Source organism: Squalius cephalus, assembly GCF_949319135.1.
Source record: "Squalius cephalus genome assembly, chromosome: 23".
Classification (NCBI taxonomy): Eukaryota; Metazoa; Chordata; class Actinopteri; order Cypriniformes; family Leuciscidae; genus Squalius; species Squalius cephalus.
Window position 1 is genome coordinate 9,306,183 of NC_137144.1, and position 18,450 is coordinate 9,324,632.

Genomic DNA, 18,450 nt, shown 5'->3' on the forward strand with positions numbered 1-18,450 from the left:
ACGCGCAATTTTGAGAGAAAAAAAGTCCGAATTTTGAGATAAAAAGTCGCAAATATCTTTTAAATCATTTTAGTCCGTGGCGGAAACAAGCTTCCATAACTTAAAGCTAATATATTGTAGTAATATTTAGATTGCTGTGTTATTATGACAGTTGTGTTGGATAAACTGATGCAGCAACACACAAAATGCTTACCAGAAATGTGTTACTCAGTTACTAGAAAAATGCTAAACACAACCGCTTGTCATGTGATCTCATGAGAAGACCCGCTCTAGACTAGACTAGAAATCAGTTTTTATTAGGCTACTGATAGGACAGTCTACATCTCCATGTAAGTGAACATAAAAGCTACTGTTCATGTCATTTTGTGGTACTTGTAAAATTATTGAGTGCACCGTTTGGTATTTCTGTGACAGTCTCACACACCCCTGCAGTTTATTCACTTATTAGGAGTTTGTGAATTCCCAGTTTGGAAAGTATTTTTGTATATTTTCATCAGTCCTTGTAGGTGTTTCTGTCAAGCCTGGTAAGTTGACCTCACTGTTTTTCTCTTTATTCATTGATTGTACACTGAAGTTATGAATCAGAAAGCAGTTTGACAGCATGCAGTGCTCTCAATAACCAGAAGGTGGCAGCACAGTCTTATTTTTAAATTAAACTTTAAAGTGTTTGCCAGCTTAACATACATTACTTCATTTGTTTTGTAGGTAGACTTGACTTAACACACACACACACACACACACACACACACACACACACACACACACACACACACACACACACAAGACTGCAATGAACCCATTGTAATATTTGCATACTTAATTGTGGTCTTCTGTTGCTGTTTGGATCAAATTTTAGACACAAATTTTTTTATATATAACTTTATTTGCTTGGCATGAAACAAGATAAAATAGCAACTTAAATAATCTCACATCTTTAAATAGAACATGTCCTTGTTTTTTCTCCATTACAAGATTCATCTATAATAGCTTAAAATAAAACTAATGAAGGGAAAAAAAAGATATGCTCTAGCCTCCCACTCTAGCCAAACTCTGTACAAAATAGCATCTGTTTTAGGTGTGGGAAAACTGTTGTCCACAATCTTAACATACTTTAGTTCGATAGCTTTAGCCACACAAACGCTGCAGCATTTAATGTCAAGCTTGTGTCCATTAAATGATTATTTTTTTGAATTCATGAAACTGTCCACAAAGCTCAACTTCAGTCAGTCCGTCTTTTTTTCAACAGCATTTCCTTTTCATATTTCCTCAGGCTTTCCATATTGTCTTAACACATCACACATTCATGTCCTTTCTTCTTTGTGTATTTTTCCATCTTTTTCTCTGTCACACACGAGAAGTCACTAGCAGTGAGCGTAGTCTGCGCGCTAACGTTGCCTCGAGCTCTTCCAGAAGCGAGTCTTTCCCAGATCCGCCTCGTGTCCCGGATCCCAGGATCAGCGCCCGGAAGGCTTCCCTCTCCAACAGACCCGCCATGTTCTGCAGGAAGAAACCTTCACAGTGTGTGCTGAGCTCCACCGCACCGTGAGCCTGGGGAAAGAAATCGATCAGTTAGGCCTGGGGAGACACTTCGCTAATAATTATTCAATTGTTGTCCTGTCAAAATTTTTTAAGTAAATATTAGTAAAATGTACCATATATGTTTGTTTTTTTTTTGTTTTTTTGTCATAGGGCTGTGCAGCAATTAATCGCATCCAAAACAAAAAGTTTGTGTTTACATAATATACTGTGTATAATTATTTAAGAAATACATGAAATGTATACATTTAAGAAATATTTGCATATATATATATATATATATATATATATATATATTTTTTAGGGCTGTCAAACGATTAATCGCGATTAATCGCATCCAAAATAAAAGTTTGTGTTTACATAATATATGTGTGTGTGTACGGTGTATAATTATTTTCTATATATAAATACACACACATGCATGTATATATTTAAGAAATATTTGCATGTATATACTGTGTATATATATTTATATTATATATAATTTATATTATATATAAATATTGTATATATAAATAACACATTTTTCTTAAATATATATGCATGTGTGTGTGTATTTATATAGAGAAAATAATTATACACCGTACACACACACATATATTATGTAAACACAAACTTTTATTTTGGATGCAATTAATCGCGATTAATCGTTTGACAGCCCTAATATATATATATATATATATATATATATGAAGAGTTCAGATGCAAAAGCCTCTAAGTGCCATCTGAAATTTTCTTCTAGAATGATCATTTTTATCAAGCTTGTATGTCACGTAAATGGCAATGCAAATTACCTATTAATTGTCATTTAAGTGAAATTACTTAACATTTTTTTATATTGCTTATATTTTGAAATTACTTATATATTACTTATATATATATTTATATTATACATATTTTATATATATACTATATATATATACAATACTGTACAATATTGTAGAACGTCATGATACCACCAAAATACTTTTTACTCGTTACAAAGGGAATATGTTTGGTCAGTTACTATTATTTTACATTCAATATTATTCAGATTCTTTTTGATGGCATGTGTTTGTTTAAAATTATATAATTGTATATACTTAGATATTGTATATTTACTCTATAAATTGAGTAGATTTTAAAAAATTATATATAATATTATGTAAACGGATATATTTGTACCTTGGCAGTGTGGTAGATGTCCACAGCATTGTCCAGGTCAATGCTCTGAGCGCAGAGGATTTCACAGTGCCGCTGTAGCGCCCCCAGCTGGAACAAACTGGCCGCTGACAGTAACTACAGAAGGGAAACAAAAGGGTAAACTTTTTTCTTTTCTTTTTTATTATTACTTGCTTCAATCTACAAACATATTTTACTGGCTAATCTCAATGAATGTGAAAAGATAAAGTTTCATCTTAAATAATTGCAGGTAAACTCAAACTAAAGAAAATTCCCTTCCAGTTTCATTGACAAAGGCCGTACTTTGCTGGGTTGGACTGGATCTTGTTTGTCTTACCTCCAGTAACTCTGAGACGCCCATCTTCAGAGACTCTGTCCCCCCGCAGTACAGGTATGACATCATCACCTGGATAAACACAACGAGATGGTGATTAACTCCCGCTAACATCTTGGAACACCATGACAGGTTCATCGAGCGTTTCATACCTGGAAGATGTTGTACTTGATGTTGCTGATCTCGATGTCTTTGCGGGGCTGAGAGCTGTCCGACCCGTTCAGCGCCAACAGAGTTTTGAACCTGATCCCAGAGCAAACAGTTGTGTCAAACTAAAATCTACTGCAGCGACCCGTGTTACAAGATAAACCAATGTTTAGGCTCACCTGTCGGACGCTGTGAGCAGCAGAACCCCGTGAGCATAGAACGGCTTTCCCTCCACTAGGAACGTCACGTCAGACATCTCTGGGTTGTTCAGGAAGTGAGGGTCTGCGGAAAGAGGAGACATCAGACTTGCTCAAGGTTTTAACAGAGTAAATAATTTACAGACAAAACTACGAATCAAAGAATTAGCTAAATCTACAACTTAATATGTCTTAATATGAATCAATGACAAACAAACTTTAGTTTTTGAATTTTAAATCAATGTTGGGTCATTTAATGTGGATCCAGTCAGTGTTGCCAGTTCATAATTATAACTGTACCAAGATGGAGTGAATTACCAAGTTGAGCGGAGAGAGCGGGCTTCTTCTCTTGGATAGGAGGAAGTGGAGCAGGACCGTAACAGTGACTAAAGATGATGCCCAGCTGTTGGTTGATTGCCTCGTTCTATAAAGGAAAGAAAGAAGAAAGAATTAGTCATAAGGAAGTTTTAACTAGAGACTACCGCTGCTTCCGAAATCCCGGACTGAGTAGGTACTACATTTGAATTTGAATTTGCTTCGCGACTATGAATGAAATTCGGATGTGCTACATCCACCATGTCGTTACTGTCACATGACCTACCAGCATCAGTTGCCATTCATGATGGGAAAGTAAAGTGTCCATCGAATGCTTACTTCAGAATCTCGGCTAAATTAGTAAGTCATCCGGGGACTTTTCGCCCTCGGATTTTCAAATGCTAAGTATTCGGACATACAGTGCTACTCTTTTGGCGTACTGTATAGTAGGGAAGTATTCGATTTCGGACTCAGTGTAAGAATTATTTATAGACCTCTTCACACCAAATCTGAATTTTTGCCATAAAAGAAGCGCAAAAATATTTTAAAACATAATGCATGTCCATTTCAGATCCTCGAAATTGGAAAAAATTGAACTACAATGAGCTGTCATGTTTTAATTCGAAGTCTAGTTACATTTTTAATTGGTCACCATCCATTGACAGTGACAAAAATTCATAGTCTAAGGTTCTCAAATTTTTTTTTTATATAGATTTTTAGGGGTTTTTTTGTCGTTATATTGGAGCTTCTATGAACAAATATCCAGGTTTTTCAGTACCTTGTTTTTTTTCAGGATGTTAAACATCAAAGGAAACCCGACGCAGACTACTTCCTCACAGTAGTCCTCCTCTTTGATGGAGCTGAAGTCTCGTAAAAGAGAGAGCGTGACTCCGGCTCTGGACTTCAGCTGAGCGCTGCGCAGCGACTCCAGCCATACGTGAAGCTTCCACGGCACTCCTGCGGGATCAGGCCATATTATGAAGAACCGTTTGCAAATAATCAAATGCTTGCTAGATAGCTCAGCTTTTTGTAACTGTATCACAGAAAATCTATATTTGATCATAAATTAATGAAAGTGTTACTCTATGATATCTTGTCTAACCTACCCAACGACCTGAGCTCCATGGTGACGTCCAGATAGCCGTGCTCTGCGCTGTAGAAGGACGCCTCCTGCAGAGCTTTCATACGGGCCTTACACAGCTTGGGCAGCGCATCTTCTGACAGCAGGCTGAGGTTGGGGGATGGAGGAGGGGGTAGAGAGTGTCCGTTCCTGCCGGACGCCCGCGTCTCGCCCTCCACACCCTCCGCCAGGATCTCCTCCAGAGAGAGCACGTCTTCCCGCGCCTTCTGAGGCTGAGAGAGGAGCTTCCTCAAAACATTCCTGCAGAACATACTTCACGGTTAGTTCAAGGATGGATGGATGGATGGATGGATGGATGATAAAAATCTAGATGGGGTAGATAACTGGCTAGGTAGAAAACGAATTATTGGAAAGATAGATATTTTGGTACACAGGGTAATGGGTATATAGATAGCGGGAGAGATAATGAATGCTTGGACATAAGATTGATAGAAAGCAAGATGGATAGATAGCTGGTAAATGATTAGATGGGTCTGATTGGTCAGGTAGATAGATGGTTGATTGGATAGATAATAAATGCTTGGATAGCTAGATAGTTGGCTGATGAATGATTAAATATAGGAAGACTGCTGATAGATAATGAACGATTGGACAGATAGCTAGAGAGTTGGATAGATGGGTAGATAGACGTTGGCTTGATGTATAATGAATGATTGGATAGACAGTTGGCTGAGTGGATTATAGATAGATGGATAATACATTATTGGACAAAGATAGATTGACAGAAAGCTATGATAGCTGGATAGATAGATGAATGATTAGACAGATAGTCGATAGATAGAAATGAATAATATGACAGATTCATATAGAAACCTAGATGATGAATGATTGGCTAGACAGAATGTGGATGATTTGACAATGATATTCTGTAGATGTGCAGTGTCATATTTGCTAAATATGAGATCATTGTGTGGTAATGCAGCTGTGTATTTGTTGTAATAACTGATGATGTTCAGAGTTCGTGAGGAGTGAGTGTGTTCGTATGATGATGGCGGGAGGTATTACCTATGGCCATGTGCAGCAGCGTGACTGAAGCAGTTCATGTCCTCATACAGCGATGATGTCAGAGCGTGACCGTCCTGGGACCTCAGCAGGGGATCTGCCCCCCGCGCCAGCAGTAAACTAACCATCTCGTAATTCCCTGTGAGAGTGACCGGAGGAGAAGGCAAGAAGAAACAGATGGTGAGGTTGCAGAGATGTGTAGAGTTAATGAGAGAGAACCACAATAAAAGAAAAGAACACACTTCATGATCATTACTGTAATGATCTTGGAAGGGTCACGTCTTGAGGAATCAACTTTTCCTTGATCTTTAGAGACAAAAGAGCTTGATGTACTAGGAAAACGTGCTCTAACTTTAAGAACTCACAACATTGTCCAAAATCTACTCTACTCTTTAGATTTCTGACACCAGAAAAGTGAAATATTAACATTACCTCCCACATTTACAATAAAAATTGCCTATTGAAGTTCAGAAACTTGGCCCACCTGGTCACAGTGAGGTATTTAGAATGAAGTAGGACAGATAGTGGTTACGTATACCAAAAGGTAAAACAAAACATAACTCCTTCGAATGTTGCAGAACCTCTTGCTGAATGTCCCCACATCTTTAAAAGGTTTTAAACACTCTGAACTGTTGCAAAACACGTCTTCCTGACCCAATTCTGTCAACTCTCGTACAGTTTGTGGCCTCTACAGTTTGGCTCCGGTCTGCCAACACATGGCCATATTTTTAGGGATTCCTGTTTGGGATGGGAGTGACCAGCCTTCCCTGGCAGGCTGTAAATCTGAGCTGGTGGAGGTTGTGAGAGAGGCTGAATCGAGTGAGGGAGACACACACACACACACACACACACACACACACACACACACACACACACCTGCGGCAGACGCCAGCTGAAGAGGCGTCTCGGCGTTACTCTCCTGTCCGTAACGCACGGCTGCTCCTTCCACGTTTGCCCCGGCATCTAATAGAAGCTGAAGAGACAGACAAGCATTCATGTTAAGAAAGTAACAGCAAAAACTACAGCTAACAATAAACACAAGGATCAAACTTACATTGTGTGATATAAATTATACTAAAAATAAGTGTATACTTTCAATCTACTTTTTATGTAGGCAAATTATCAGAGATAGACTTAAAATTATACTTAAGTATGCTTTGCTTCTACTGAAAAATACATTTGGCCTATACTTGTGTTAAAGTACTGTTAAAGGTCCATTTAAAATTAATACAAATTTAGAAACCGTGTAGTATACTTAAAGTGCTATAAGCATAATGTTAAGTTCACTTTAAGCAACATTTTAAGTGTACTTGGAGTATATCAACTATTCAAATTTGTTTACTGAGAGTATACTTGTACTTTCACTAACTAAAAAGTGGGCTAGAAGTCTATCCCCCGTTTTCACAAACAAGGCAATGTTGTCTAGTCCCAGACTAAAAAGCATGTTTGAGCTGTTTTAACTGAAATCAACTTGCACAGACAAGTATGTCAATGCCATTGTTTTCTCTCAAGATGCACATCAATAATATTTGTTTCCTCAAGGCATGTTTATAAAAGCTACTTAAATTATCTTAATTGAACTAAGGCCTAATGCTGGCTTAATCTAAACCCTGTTTGTGAAACCAGGCCTAGTAAAATAACAGTACAGCTATAAGTTCACTTATTGTATACTTCACAGTATAGTTGCAGTACAAAAGAAAAACTTTGATGTTAACTAATTGTGTACAACTAGTTGTTTACCACTGTTACACTTAAAGTACACTTAAAAGCATACTTTTATAAACTAAGAAATCGGCCTGTTTAGTTCCAATATTTATTGAAATTGTACACTTGCAAGTATATTACTAGTACATTGATTTTAGTAGGCTATACTTGCTACATAAAGTATACTTGGAAAATATTCAATTAACTTGAAGTATACTTCTTTGTAAGACATACATGGATGTCAGTAGTAGCATATGCTATACTAAGGCAAGGGTTAGTGTTTGTTTCAGTGTTGTGACTAGGATGACCAATGAAATCTTTAGAATCAGCTGTGGGGTTTGCGCTTGACTGGTTTAGGCAAAAACAAAACAAGAAAAAGCAAGCAGCTCTTTACCTGAACTACTGATATATGTCCATGTAACACAGCGAACGTGAGCGCCACCCAGTGGCGGCTGTCTGGGTAGACTGAAGGGTGTTTGGGAGAGCAAACGGGTACCTGAGCACAAAAACACTGTCAGCTTTCATGCAGGGATGTTTTCCATTTCTTCACAAAAAACATTTACAACATTACAATAAAAAAAACAATCTGACAAATTATCAATCACAGGCTAGGTTTTATTTTTTTATTTTTTTGAGAATTTTTGGTTGAATGCAAAACAATTAATTGAAAATCCAAAAAGGTTTTTTTCCCCATTCAAAAAGGTTTTTTTTATTTTTTTTTATATAGATTTAAGGATATTTTTTCTAGTGTTTTTAGAACTACATAACAACAGGTTATCAAAACATTTGTACAATTGAAATTGAATTGAAAGATTAAAAGATTTTAAAATTTAAAAACGCATATTGTTTTTGTCCATATACTTGGTTGATCTCTTGAAAAATCTCTAGTTGCGAAAAATTTATTCAAATAACTTTTTTTTTTTTTTTGGTAAATATTTTATTGACAGTTAATCCCATTTAACTTGGTATAAACAGGCCTTAACATCCAAAAATAGTGACAGACTAATATAGCAACTGGCGGTACATACCGCCACATCCAGATTGGCTCCAGCGTCAATCAGCATCTGGACTAAAGCTTCGTCTCCAGCGGCGCAGGCGTACATCAGCGGGGTCATGCCCTGCACAGGTGCAGAGAGAGCAGAGTTGGACATCTGGATCCACAACATCACATCCGTGTAACAGAATGATGTACAGTTAGGTGGTGTTCTGATCTTACGGTACCTGGTCATCCATGCTGTTGACACCATCAGGCCCCAGCAGCTCGATGGCCTGGCCGATCAGATCAGTGCGGCCGCAGTTCAGCATGCGGAAGCCCAGGTCCAGCTGGAACTTATCTGTGGCCGCTCTGGCATCCAGACGCCTGAAGGAACTGAAACAGCACTCCGGCCTACAAAAGACAGGAGAAGAGTTAGAAAGTGAGTGAGTGAGTGAGTGAGTGAGTGAGTGAGTGAGTGAGTGAGTGAGTGAGTGAGTGGATGAGAGAGTGAGAGAGTGGATGAGAGAGTGAGTGAGTGGATGAGAGAGTGAGTCAGTGGATGAGTGAGTGAGTGAGTGAGTGAGTGAGTGAGTGAGTGAGTGAGTGAGTGAGTGAGTGAGTGAGTGAGTGAGTGAGTGAGTGAGTGGATGAGTGAGTGGATGAGAGAGTGAGTAGAATGAGTGAGTGGATGAGAATGAGTGAGTGAGTGAGTGAGTGAGTGAGTGAGTGAGTGAGTGAGTGAGTGAGTGAGTGAGTGAGTGAGTGGATGAGAGAGTGAGTGAGTGGATGAGAGAGTGAGTGAGTGGATGAGAGAGTGAGTCAGTGAGTGAGTGAGTGAGTGAGTGAGTGAGTGAGTGAGAGTGGATGAGAGAGTGAGTGGAATGAGTGAGTGGATGAGAATGAGTGAGTGAATATGAATATTCAATTGAATTGAAATTGAATTGAATTGAATTGAATGGATGAGTGTGTGAGTGAGTGGGTGGGTGGATGAGAGTGAGTGAGTGAATATGAGTGAGTGAGTGAGTGGATGAGAGAGTGAGTGAATGGATGAGAGAGTGAGTGAATGGATGAGAGTGTGTGAGTGAGTGAGTGGGTGGATGAGTGAGTGAGTGAGTGAGAGAGTGAGTGAGTGAGTGAGAGTGAGTGAGTGAGTGAATGGATGAGAGTGAGTGGATGAGAGAGTGAGTGCGTGGATGAGAGAGTGAGTCAGTGGATGAGAGAGTGAGTGAGTGGATGAGAGAGTGAGTGAATGGATGAGAGTGAGTGAGTGAGTGGATGAGTGAGTGAGTGAGTGAGTGGATGAGAGAGTGAGAGTGAGTGGATGAGAGAGTGAGTGAGTGGATGAGAGAGTGAGTGAGTGGATGAGAGAGTGAGTGAGTGGATGAGTGAGTGAGTGTATGAGTGAGTGAGTGTATGAGTGAGTGAGTGTGAGTGAGTGGATGAGTGAGTGAGTGGATGAGAGAGTGAGTGAGTGAGTGGATGAGAGAGTGAGTGAGTGGATGAGTGAGTGAGTGAGTGGATGGATGAGAGAGTGAGTGAGTGGATGAGAGAGTGAGTGAGTGGATGAGAGAGTGAGTGAGTGGATGAGTGAGTGAGTGGATGAGAGAGTGAGTGAGTGGATGAGTGAGTGAGTGAGTGGATGAGAGAGAGTGAGTGAGTGGATGGGAGAGTGAGTGAGTGAGTGAGTGGATGAGAGAGTGAGTGAGTGAGTGAGTGAGTGAGTGAGTGAGTGAGTGGAGGAGAGAGTGAGTGAGTGAGTGAGTGAGTGAGTGAGGGAATGGATGAGAGTGAGTGAGTGAGTGGATGAGAGAGAGAGTAAGTGAGTGAGTGAGGAAATGGATAGTGTTGGTCATTACATGCTTTCATGGGTGGAGTGCTGGATTTTCCTCAAGTGTTTTCAAATTTCAAGTGTTTTCAAATCATTAAGAAAAAGCCTTGACATCAGCATGAGGATCAGTGCAGCTCTTTGCCAATGTGTTAATACAGTCAAGTCACATTTAAGGAGTCAGCATGAGATCATGTCTGATACCTTCAGCTCTGCGACACTTTAAGTGCCTGACTGTGTTTTTATCAGTGTTTAAAAGTCTGTTGACATTTTAAAACAGATTTAATTAGTCTAACAAGGTTGCGATAAAAACATTTGTTAAATGCAATAAAAAATATACTTGGGAAAACAAGGTCACCACAGCTGGAGAACTTGACAAAGCACCTTTAAAATCAGCATGACATTTGATGCCCCTTGCTTACAGTATCTAAGGTATTCTGAATGTTGCTAGGGTGTTTTTCGTGTGATGCTATGGTGTGGCTTCTAGGGAGTTTTAGCTGATTATCAAAGGAGTCCTCTGTGTCTCTATGTAGCTGATGTTCCTCCATGCAAGTCTAGGATTTTCTTCACTCATGGTCAGTCAGGACGTTTTATGATATGAAAGTCTTACTTTAGCAGTCTGGGCTCGCAGTCTAACCCAGGCAGGAGGAGCCGTGCTGTCTGTCTGACATCATCGCTGTCCACCAATAAGCTGCGGCGATGCTCGGCGTGAACGATGGCCACACGCATCCACTCCATCAGCGGGGGGAGGAGGAGGAACGGCCTGGGGAAGGTTAGGGTTAGTATGTTTCCAAGACTTTGGTTGAAAAATGGTTGCAATAACAACAGAGTTGATACGCGATCCGTTCGGAAAAAGGCGCCACGGTTCGAAACGCATGATTCTCGGATTAATTGCAACATGTTTAACCATCATAGAGTCAAAGTTTATCATTTGCACATTTTAGGTCCTGTCAGTTTAAACATTCAAGCGATTTTAAGCCATTTGAGCGCAAGATAATGCGAAAGAGAACTCGATTCGGAAGTCACGCTGTTTTCTGTGCGCATTCACACACAGAGCATCGAATTCAGTTTGAACAGACACACACACACAAGCAAAATTATGTCAAAATGCCCATCTCGATGAATATTCTCGTAAACACAGTCGCTTATGGCTTACAGTATGTGAACGTACACAATTGAGAAAGAAAATTGATGCGTATAATTATATTGGATCAGTGCATTCGGCCTTAAAGTGACAGTAGTCTAATTAAACCTGCAGCTGAATGTGTCTAATGTTAATCTAACTGAAATAGAAAGCTAAAATCACTTTTTTAGCTTTAACAAAGATTAATTAAATTTATTTTATTCAGTGAAGATTATGCAGTGTAATTTACGTTCTATTACATTTCTGTAGCTGAATACTGTGAAGACTTACCTGAAAAACATAAAGCACTGTTTATTTCATTTGTATCTTTGTTGTATTGTATTTATCCATGTATGTAATTTGCTTATTATTTTCTATGCAGATTCACTCCCCTTTTGAAATCTTCAATCATTCGATGATTAATTCTTTTCACATAGAACTATTCATCTGGTGAAACTATTTTTCATATCGCAATATATATCGCAGAAAAAAAATTGCAATGTGTTTTTTTTCCCCAAAATCGTGCAGCCCGAGTTGTAAGCAACTAAAATGGTCTTTTGTTTGCTCTTGATGATAGACAGACATTAAGTGATTTCAGATCTGGTATTTAAAATGTGTTTTATTTTTCAAAATATTAAATAGTAAAAATCCCCCTTAATTAAAAAAAAAATCCAGATTTTTCCTCAAAAGTGAACTAAATCTGACAAAACCTCATGTTGGGACACCCTCAGCGAGAAAAAAAAAATGTATGCATGAAAAATTAATTCTAAAATCTTTTTTTTAAGCATTAGGTTGTGGATTAGAATAAATCTATTGTAATATATTATATTGTTTTATATATAGATAATTTATGACTATAGTATGTCCTCGTTTAGACGCGTGTGTGTGTGACAAGTCAGTTGTGTAAAACAAGTTTGGCCACAGCGCACTTAATCTGCTAGTGTTTCTAAAGAAGGGCTTGTGCAACCGTGACGGCCCGTGTCTTTCAGCGGCCTGTCATATCAAAGAATTCACGCTGAGAATGAGATACGGCGGCTGAAGTCCTCATGTTTTCAGCAGCTCAGTGCCACTCCCTGCAGACATGAATGTGTTGTTTGTATGTGTGTGAGCTTCTTAATAAAAACTTCACACGAGGACAGATATGGGCTGTTTACTGGACCCAATCAAGACTATATTACGCAATCATTCTTCTGAGTCTCAACCTTTGAAAATGAAGACTGGAGGATTTAAAAAGACTGTCTTGTTCCTTCAAAAACGAAGAAATTAATAAGTAAAAACATAGTATAATATTCTAATAATCAATTTATTATTAATATTATTATTGTTAAATCATCATCATTACCATCATCATCATCATACAATATTCATGATTCATCCTAACCATATTCCTAAACCTAACCCTGCCCATAACTTATCCCTAAAATCAGAGGGAAATGACAGGTGAATCACACTGATGTAGAAGCACCTAAACTTGGTTTTAAGACTATACTTGTCCCTATAATCTGATTGGTTGATTGGAATTTGTTCCAGGAACATGTTGGCCCTGGTGAAATCAGGTTCTACGCCTTTAAAAATGAAGAAAATATTATAATATCATAATAATGTTCAATTTATAATTATTATCATTATCATCCAATATTTAAGTGTTTTGGGTTCTAAAAAGCAAAACATGAATGAAAAACATGTGGTTCTAGTCCCCCTGTAGTGAAAATCCAGCTTTTAATGTTGTTTATATGTCTATGTGGTGTTTTTAATATGCTTTAAGACAAACGATGTGTAAATTCATAAGTCAATACCATTGCAGAGTATTTTCTCCTTAAAACTGCAGTGAACCAAAGACAGTCTCAAAAACACGGTTTGAAATCGCTGGTGTTTCTGACGTCACAAACTACCTTGTAACCAATCCAACGTGTGATCGTCAACCAGTGGATCTCTGAGCTGGTGTGAGTGAGTGGAGGCGGGGATCATTTGCATATTCATAGAACCGCGTATACTAAATGAGGGAAGGGTTTAGAGTTACATTCAAGCTATTTTAAGGCATGAAGAATCTTTTTTTGAGGAAAAAGCATTTAAATATGTAATTTTGGAGATCAAAGATAAGTTTTAAGGGATAAAATTATTGACCACAGGGGGACTTTTAAAGAGGACTGAAGTGAAAAACCCTAAATGTGCGCACTCACAGCTAGGACCCCAAGGACAGCCCGTACTGTACCACCATCAGTTAGTTTTATTTAGCATCCAAGTCAGCCTGAACATATCACCAGGCACTGATACAGGTCCAGCATCCTCTTCCCAAATCCTTATCTAATCTTTTTCTAAGTAAAGCCTAGAATCTGAGTGTCTGGTAACGTCTCCGCAGCCGTCCATCGGATTCAGAGAAGATACCGATGTGAAAGTTTGTCACCGCTCTGCTTGACGCACAGCAGGAACACAATGACGTCAAGCTAATAAAAACAAGTCATCCCGCCGAGAGTCTGTCAGCCCGGCAAGACATGCAAATGAGACGTACTGAGAGGAGCGTGAAGCTCATTAAACACACAAGATATGCGCAACAGGGAAAGCGATCTCCTGAGACCTACAGACGCGCTCAACCACAACAAACAGATCAACTTTGCAGATGACAACTTGATGGGAGCCATTTTGGTTCAAAAGGAAAAGACGATTCAAATTCTAAAGTCAGCTTTCAAGTGTGAAACATCTGAAGACAAAGCTAAATTTAGAGAGGCTAAATTTAAATATTGAGGGAAGATACAAAAAGACACCGAATCAAAACATTTTTTTGCAGGAGATTAAATCAGATGTTTGTTCAGTTCGCATGGCATTCTCAGTGTTGCCACAATGGGCACTAAAGCGCTCATCAGCGTCCTCTACAGGTTAAAGTTGACATGTTTATAGCTAGCATCTTGAAAAATAACATGTCTGGCGAAATGAGTAAACATTTTGAAGGGAACTCTATCGCCCCCTTGAGTACTGAGGTTTGACAAGACATGCGTTAAAATGGTCAACATGGCAGTGTAGTCGCAATTTGTTGGCCAAATATTTGTATTTACGTACTTAAATATATAATATTTCAAGCTTTTTATATTTACATTGGTTGCTGTAGTGATAATTGGAGAAGAAAACTGAAAAAAAAAAAATCATGCTTTATTGTGAGCTACAAACAACAGATTTGGGCAGGACATGTCATAAATCAGATTTGATCCGCCTGTCTGAACAGAAAAAGCTGTGTATTGCAAGCAACGAGCTGTGTAACGTCTACAGCCAGAAAAACAGATGAGGTTAAGTAACATTTGTTTGACTTGTGGTTTTAAAACAGCTCAACCTTAATCCAAGGAAAGATCTTCATGGGAAAGTGAGGGAAGAGGCGAAAAGAAACACACTTAATAACCACATACTTTCCCTAAAATAGTTTAGAAGAGCATTTTAGCAGCCTACTGTATTGATCAAGGGAATTTTCCAAGTGCCAAAGCTCTTAAAACCACTGTCAAGACGAATAGATTGCAGCCAGCTAAGTGTGTTTACTTTGGTCGCTCAAAAGAGGGGGTGGATGGTGTTGGGGAGTTGATATCTGTGAGAGCATACAAGGATTTGATTGTATATCTGTAAGTGTGTGTGTGTTTGTGTGGAAAAAGTTATCAGTCAGTACACTAAATAAGTCTGCGACAGGAGAAGTTGATGGGATTTTTTCCATATACTTCATATAACTATCTGAATGTGTATTGGATAGGAAGCAACCACCAAGAGCATTGCTTTATATTATAATTTTTTTTATTGGAAAAAGTAAATTTTTAAATCCACTTCTCTTAATTTTATATTCTATTTTATTTTATTTCATTTTTTTTCCATGGGGCACCAGGTTTGTAAAAAAAAATAAAAATAATATATATATATATATATATATATATATATATATATATATATATATATATATATATATATATATATATATATATATATATATATTATATATATATATATATATATATATATATATATATATATATACACTTTTTTTTTTTTTTTTTTTTTTTTTCAAGTTGCATTTAAAATCCACTTTTTTTTCCCAAACATCTGAGAAGTTTCATTAGTTTGAATGGGCTTGCTTCTGGCTGCTGCTACCAACAGCATTAAAAGCATTAAGTACAACACTCAAATCTGAATACACACTTGATACACACTTTTCCATTGAGTCCTCAAAGCTTCTCGACCAACAAACAAAGGATGATTATAACTCTGTTAGCAAGCTAGGTTACAACTACCGGCCACACGTTCAGGGACAAACACACACGAACGTAAACTTACTGATGCATAGTCCACTCCTCCTTGAATGGAAAACAAAACCAGCATGAAATTTAAGCTCTTCAACATTTTTACAACTCTGCTTTGTTCTGTTGTCAGAGCGCTATGCTAGTGAAAAGCAAAAGTCGTAGTGCCTCCCTTCATCTCTTGTTCAGTTTGGCCTCTGGGTCACGCTTTCAACAATGACCCGTGCTTCTGAATCAAGGGCTCAAGTTCAACCCGTGGCCTTCGACCCGAAACCCGAGCTCAGCTTCAGCCTACATCAAAGCTTGGCTAATCAGCGCTTGTGGAAACCTTATAGCGCTTTGGGCTAATTTGGCGGACTAGCATTTACACATGTGTTAAGGCCTCTAACGTGACTAGATTACAGCAGAGATGTAACAGTGATTAAGAGTTCACTACTGAGACTGTTTCCCTCGCTTTAAACGTATATAACGCTGAAGTATTTCTCTGAGTCATATACAAACACTAGCGTCTGGCAGGCAACTCCATGGCCACTGCATATTAAACGCTGTGGTTTTCAAGCCAGGAATTTCTAGCGGTTTTGGCAGCGGATGATGATTAATCCCAGCATCACTTTAAATGGGAGCGTTATTCCGTATATTTGTTTGAATTCAAAAATCGTGTGTAAATAGTAGTCTATACTGTAGCCCACCACTGAGATTTTGATAAAGAGTCTTTTATACGTCGGTTGATTCTGAATGAGGCCTCGCTTGAAGAAATAACAACATGTTATTGTTTAATTAGTGCTCTAACGGTCATTCATATTGCTGTCTTTTCTGTTTTTCTTTAATTATTGCTTATCGTTTCCTCACTGCTGGGGGTAGATATTATGGGTGGGGATATTACCACTCACACCTTGCACCAAGAGGACAGATTTGCAGGGATTTTCTAATGCAGTATCAAGATATGTTTGGCAGGTACCAGCATGATTTTTTATTTGTTTTGTTTGTCTGGCTCACTTCTTTCAGTATTGATACTTTGCAGTCACGTGATATCTGGCGGGCAACAAACGCGGTTAGTGCATCCAATCGCACAACAACTATCTGGCATGTCGTGTACACCTCAAAACACCAACTTTTGTATATTAAAACTGGCAACATCCTGGCAAGATCCTTGATTAGTTTACTGGTTTTCGTTGCTAGAGAATGACGTTCTTGCCCGCCAGCCAATACAACTGACGTCACGTGCAAAGTATCAATAGGTGAGATACTAAATATATTATTATTATTATTATTATATAAATAATCAGAAGAATACAGTTACATTTATTGATTACATGATTACATAATATTCACAAAATGCCAGTTTTTATTAAAATTTTTATGGTGTAATTAATTATTAGCTTTTCATCAACTTACGAACCCCCAGCATTTTCTTCACAACCCCCAGTTTGGGAAATCCTGTTTAATACACTTTGAAAATATATATTTTTTCTCTTTGTATTTTTTCATATCACTATAGTACAAGATTATCCTGTTCAAAAGTAATCTAAAAGTATAATCATCAGATTATACAGTTTTCATCATGTAATTTGTATTCACTCCAATTTGTAAGCAATCTACCCAAACCTGTGTATATATACTTGTGAGAATTTAGTACTAGACGTGTCAGACTAACAGCAAACATGATTTTCTTTTTCTCTGACTCTCGTTTCACAAGGTGAGATAAGAAATGATCAAATGAAAAAAAACCAAAAAAAACTATGCTCTCTAGCTAGCTTGTATGACCGTGCTGAACCATTGAGCGTTTTGCTGTCCATTGGTCATGTCTTCATTTAGCAATTTTTTAATATTGCATTAATATTGCATCGTTCTCATGAGCAGAAATTTTTTACATTTCAGTGCGAGTTAAATCTCTTTTTTTGGCCCATTTTACCTGTAAAAGAAAACTTGCTTAAAAATTATGCACACCTGAATATAAAGGTGATGATACACAGGGCAACTTTTTGGGCAATATTGCTGGGCAATGTTGCCGTCAACGGGCAACCAGATAAGACACAGGGCCCACGACCGATCTAAATTATCCAGATATATATTTATTGCCCATTTTCAATGGGAAAGTGCCCAAGCAACAATCGCTAGGCAAGATTGCCCAGCAACATTGCTCAAAAAGTTGCCCTATGTATCATCACCTTAAGAGTTTTTCACTTCCAGCCTTCCTTAACAATTATAAATCACATTAATAAATGATTAAATACAAAATTAATAGTAGTTATTAAGATTAAGGTGTGGTTTGGAATTGCTAAAAATGTGCTTGAAAAATAATAATAATTGCATAATAATTATCCATACTCTGTAGTTTAAACTTCATTTTAGAAACTTCATCTTAGGATTCATTGGTGATGGTACTTCTATACTCCAGTTAGCTGGTATGTGTGGATGTGTCTTGTCTTCTCTGTCCTGATTTGGGGTCAGCGTACCTTCCACCCCTCTCATCTTACAATGACTCCTTAATGTGCGACCACTTACAACCCAGCACCCCCATTCACCTCTGACCCTTTCCTCCCTCTCTCTCCACCCACTCCATAAGAGCCTGTCCTCAGCCATCATAAATCAACACTTCCTATTACAAACCTCTAGCTCACATATCCAGACTTCACTGGATCTGCAACGCCCCCTTTCGGTTTACAGGCCCCTGTTAGGACCACACAGTACGCCAGTGTGCCATTGTGGTTTCATTTCAAGCAG

The 18,450-nt window shown here is 38.2% G+C and overlaps 1 protein-coding gene across 1 annotated transcript in view; it reads right to left on the reverse strand.

The window, feature by feature from the left end:
• Positions 1 to 869: 869 nt before the first annotated feature.
• Positions 870 to 18,450, reverse strand: part of abtb2b (ankyrin repeat and BTB (POZ) domain containing 2b) — a 56,181-nt gene continuing 38,600 nt past the window's right edge. Inside the window, exons 4-17 of the mRNA XM_079859706.1 lie at positions 10,949 to 11,101; positions 8,759 to 8,924; positions 8,566 to 8,655; positions 7,932 to 8,033; positions 6,710 to 6,806; positions 5,837 to 5,972; positions 4,797 to 5,071; positions 4,469 to 4,647; positions 3,694 to 3,799; positions 3,358 to 3,460; positions 3,184 to 3,274; positions 3,035 to 3,103; positions 2,701 to 2,814; positions 870 to 1,548 (exon numbers count right to left, since the gene is read on the reverse strand). Coding sequence (XP_079715832.1) covers positions 1,345 to 1,548; positions 2,701 to 2,814; positions 3,035 to 3,103; positions 3,184 to 3,274; positions 3,358 to 3,460; positions 3,694 to 3,799; positions 4,469 to 4,647; positions 4,797 to 5,071; positions 5,837 to 5,972; positions 6,710 to 6,806; positions 7,932 to 8,033; positions 8,566 to 8,655; positions 8,759 to 8,924; positions 10,949 to 11,101 — 1,885 coding nt within the window. The 3' untranslated portion in view covers positions 870 to 1,344. The remainder of the gene's footprint in view (positions 1,549 to 2,700; positions 2,815 to 3,034; positions 3,104 to 3,183; positions 3,275 to 3,357; positions 3,461 to 3,693; positions 3,800 to 4,468; positions 4,648 to 4,796; positions 5,072 to 5,836; positions 5,973 to 6,709; positions 6,807 to 7,931; positions 8,034 to 8,565; positions 8,656 to 8,758; positions 8,925 to 10,948; positions 11,102 to 18,450) is intronic.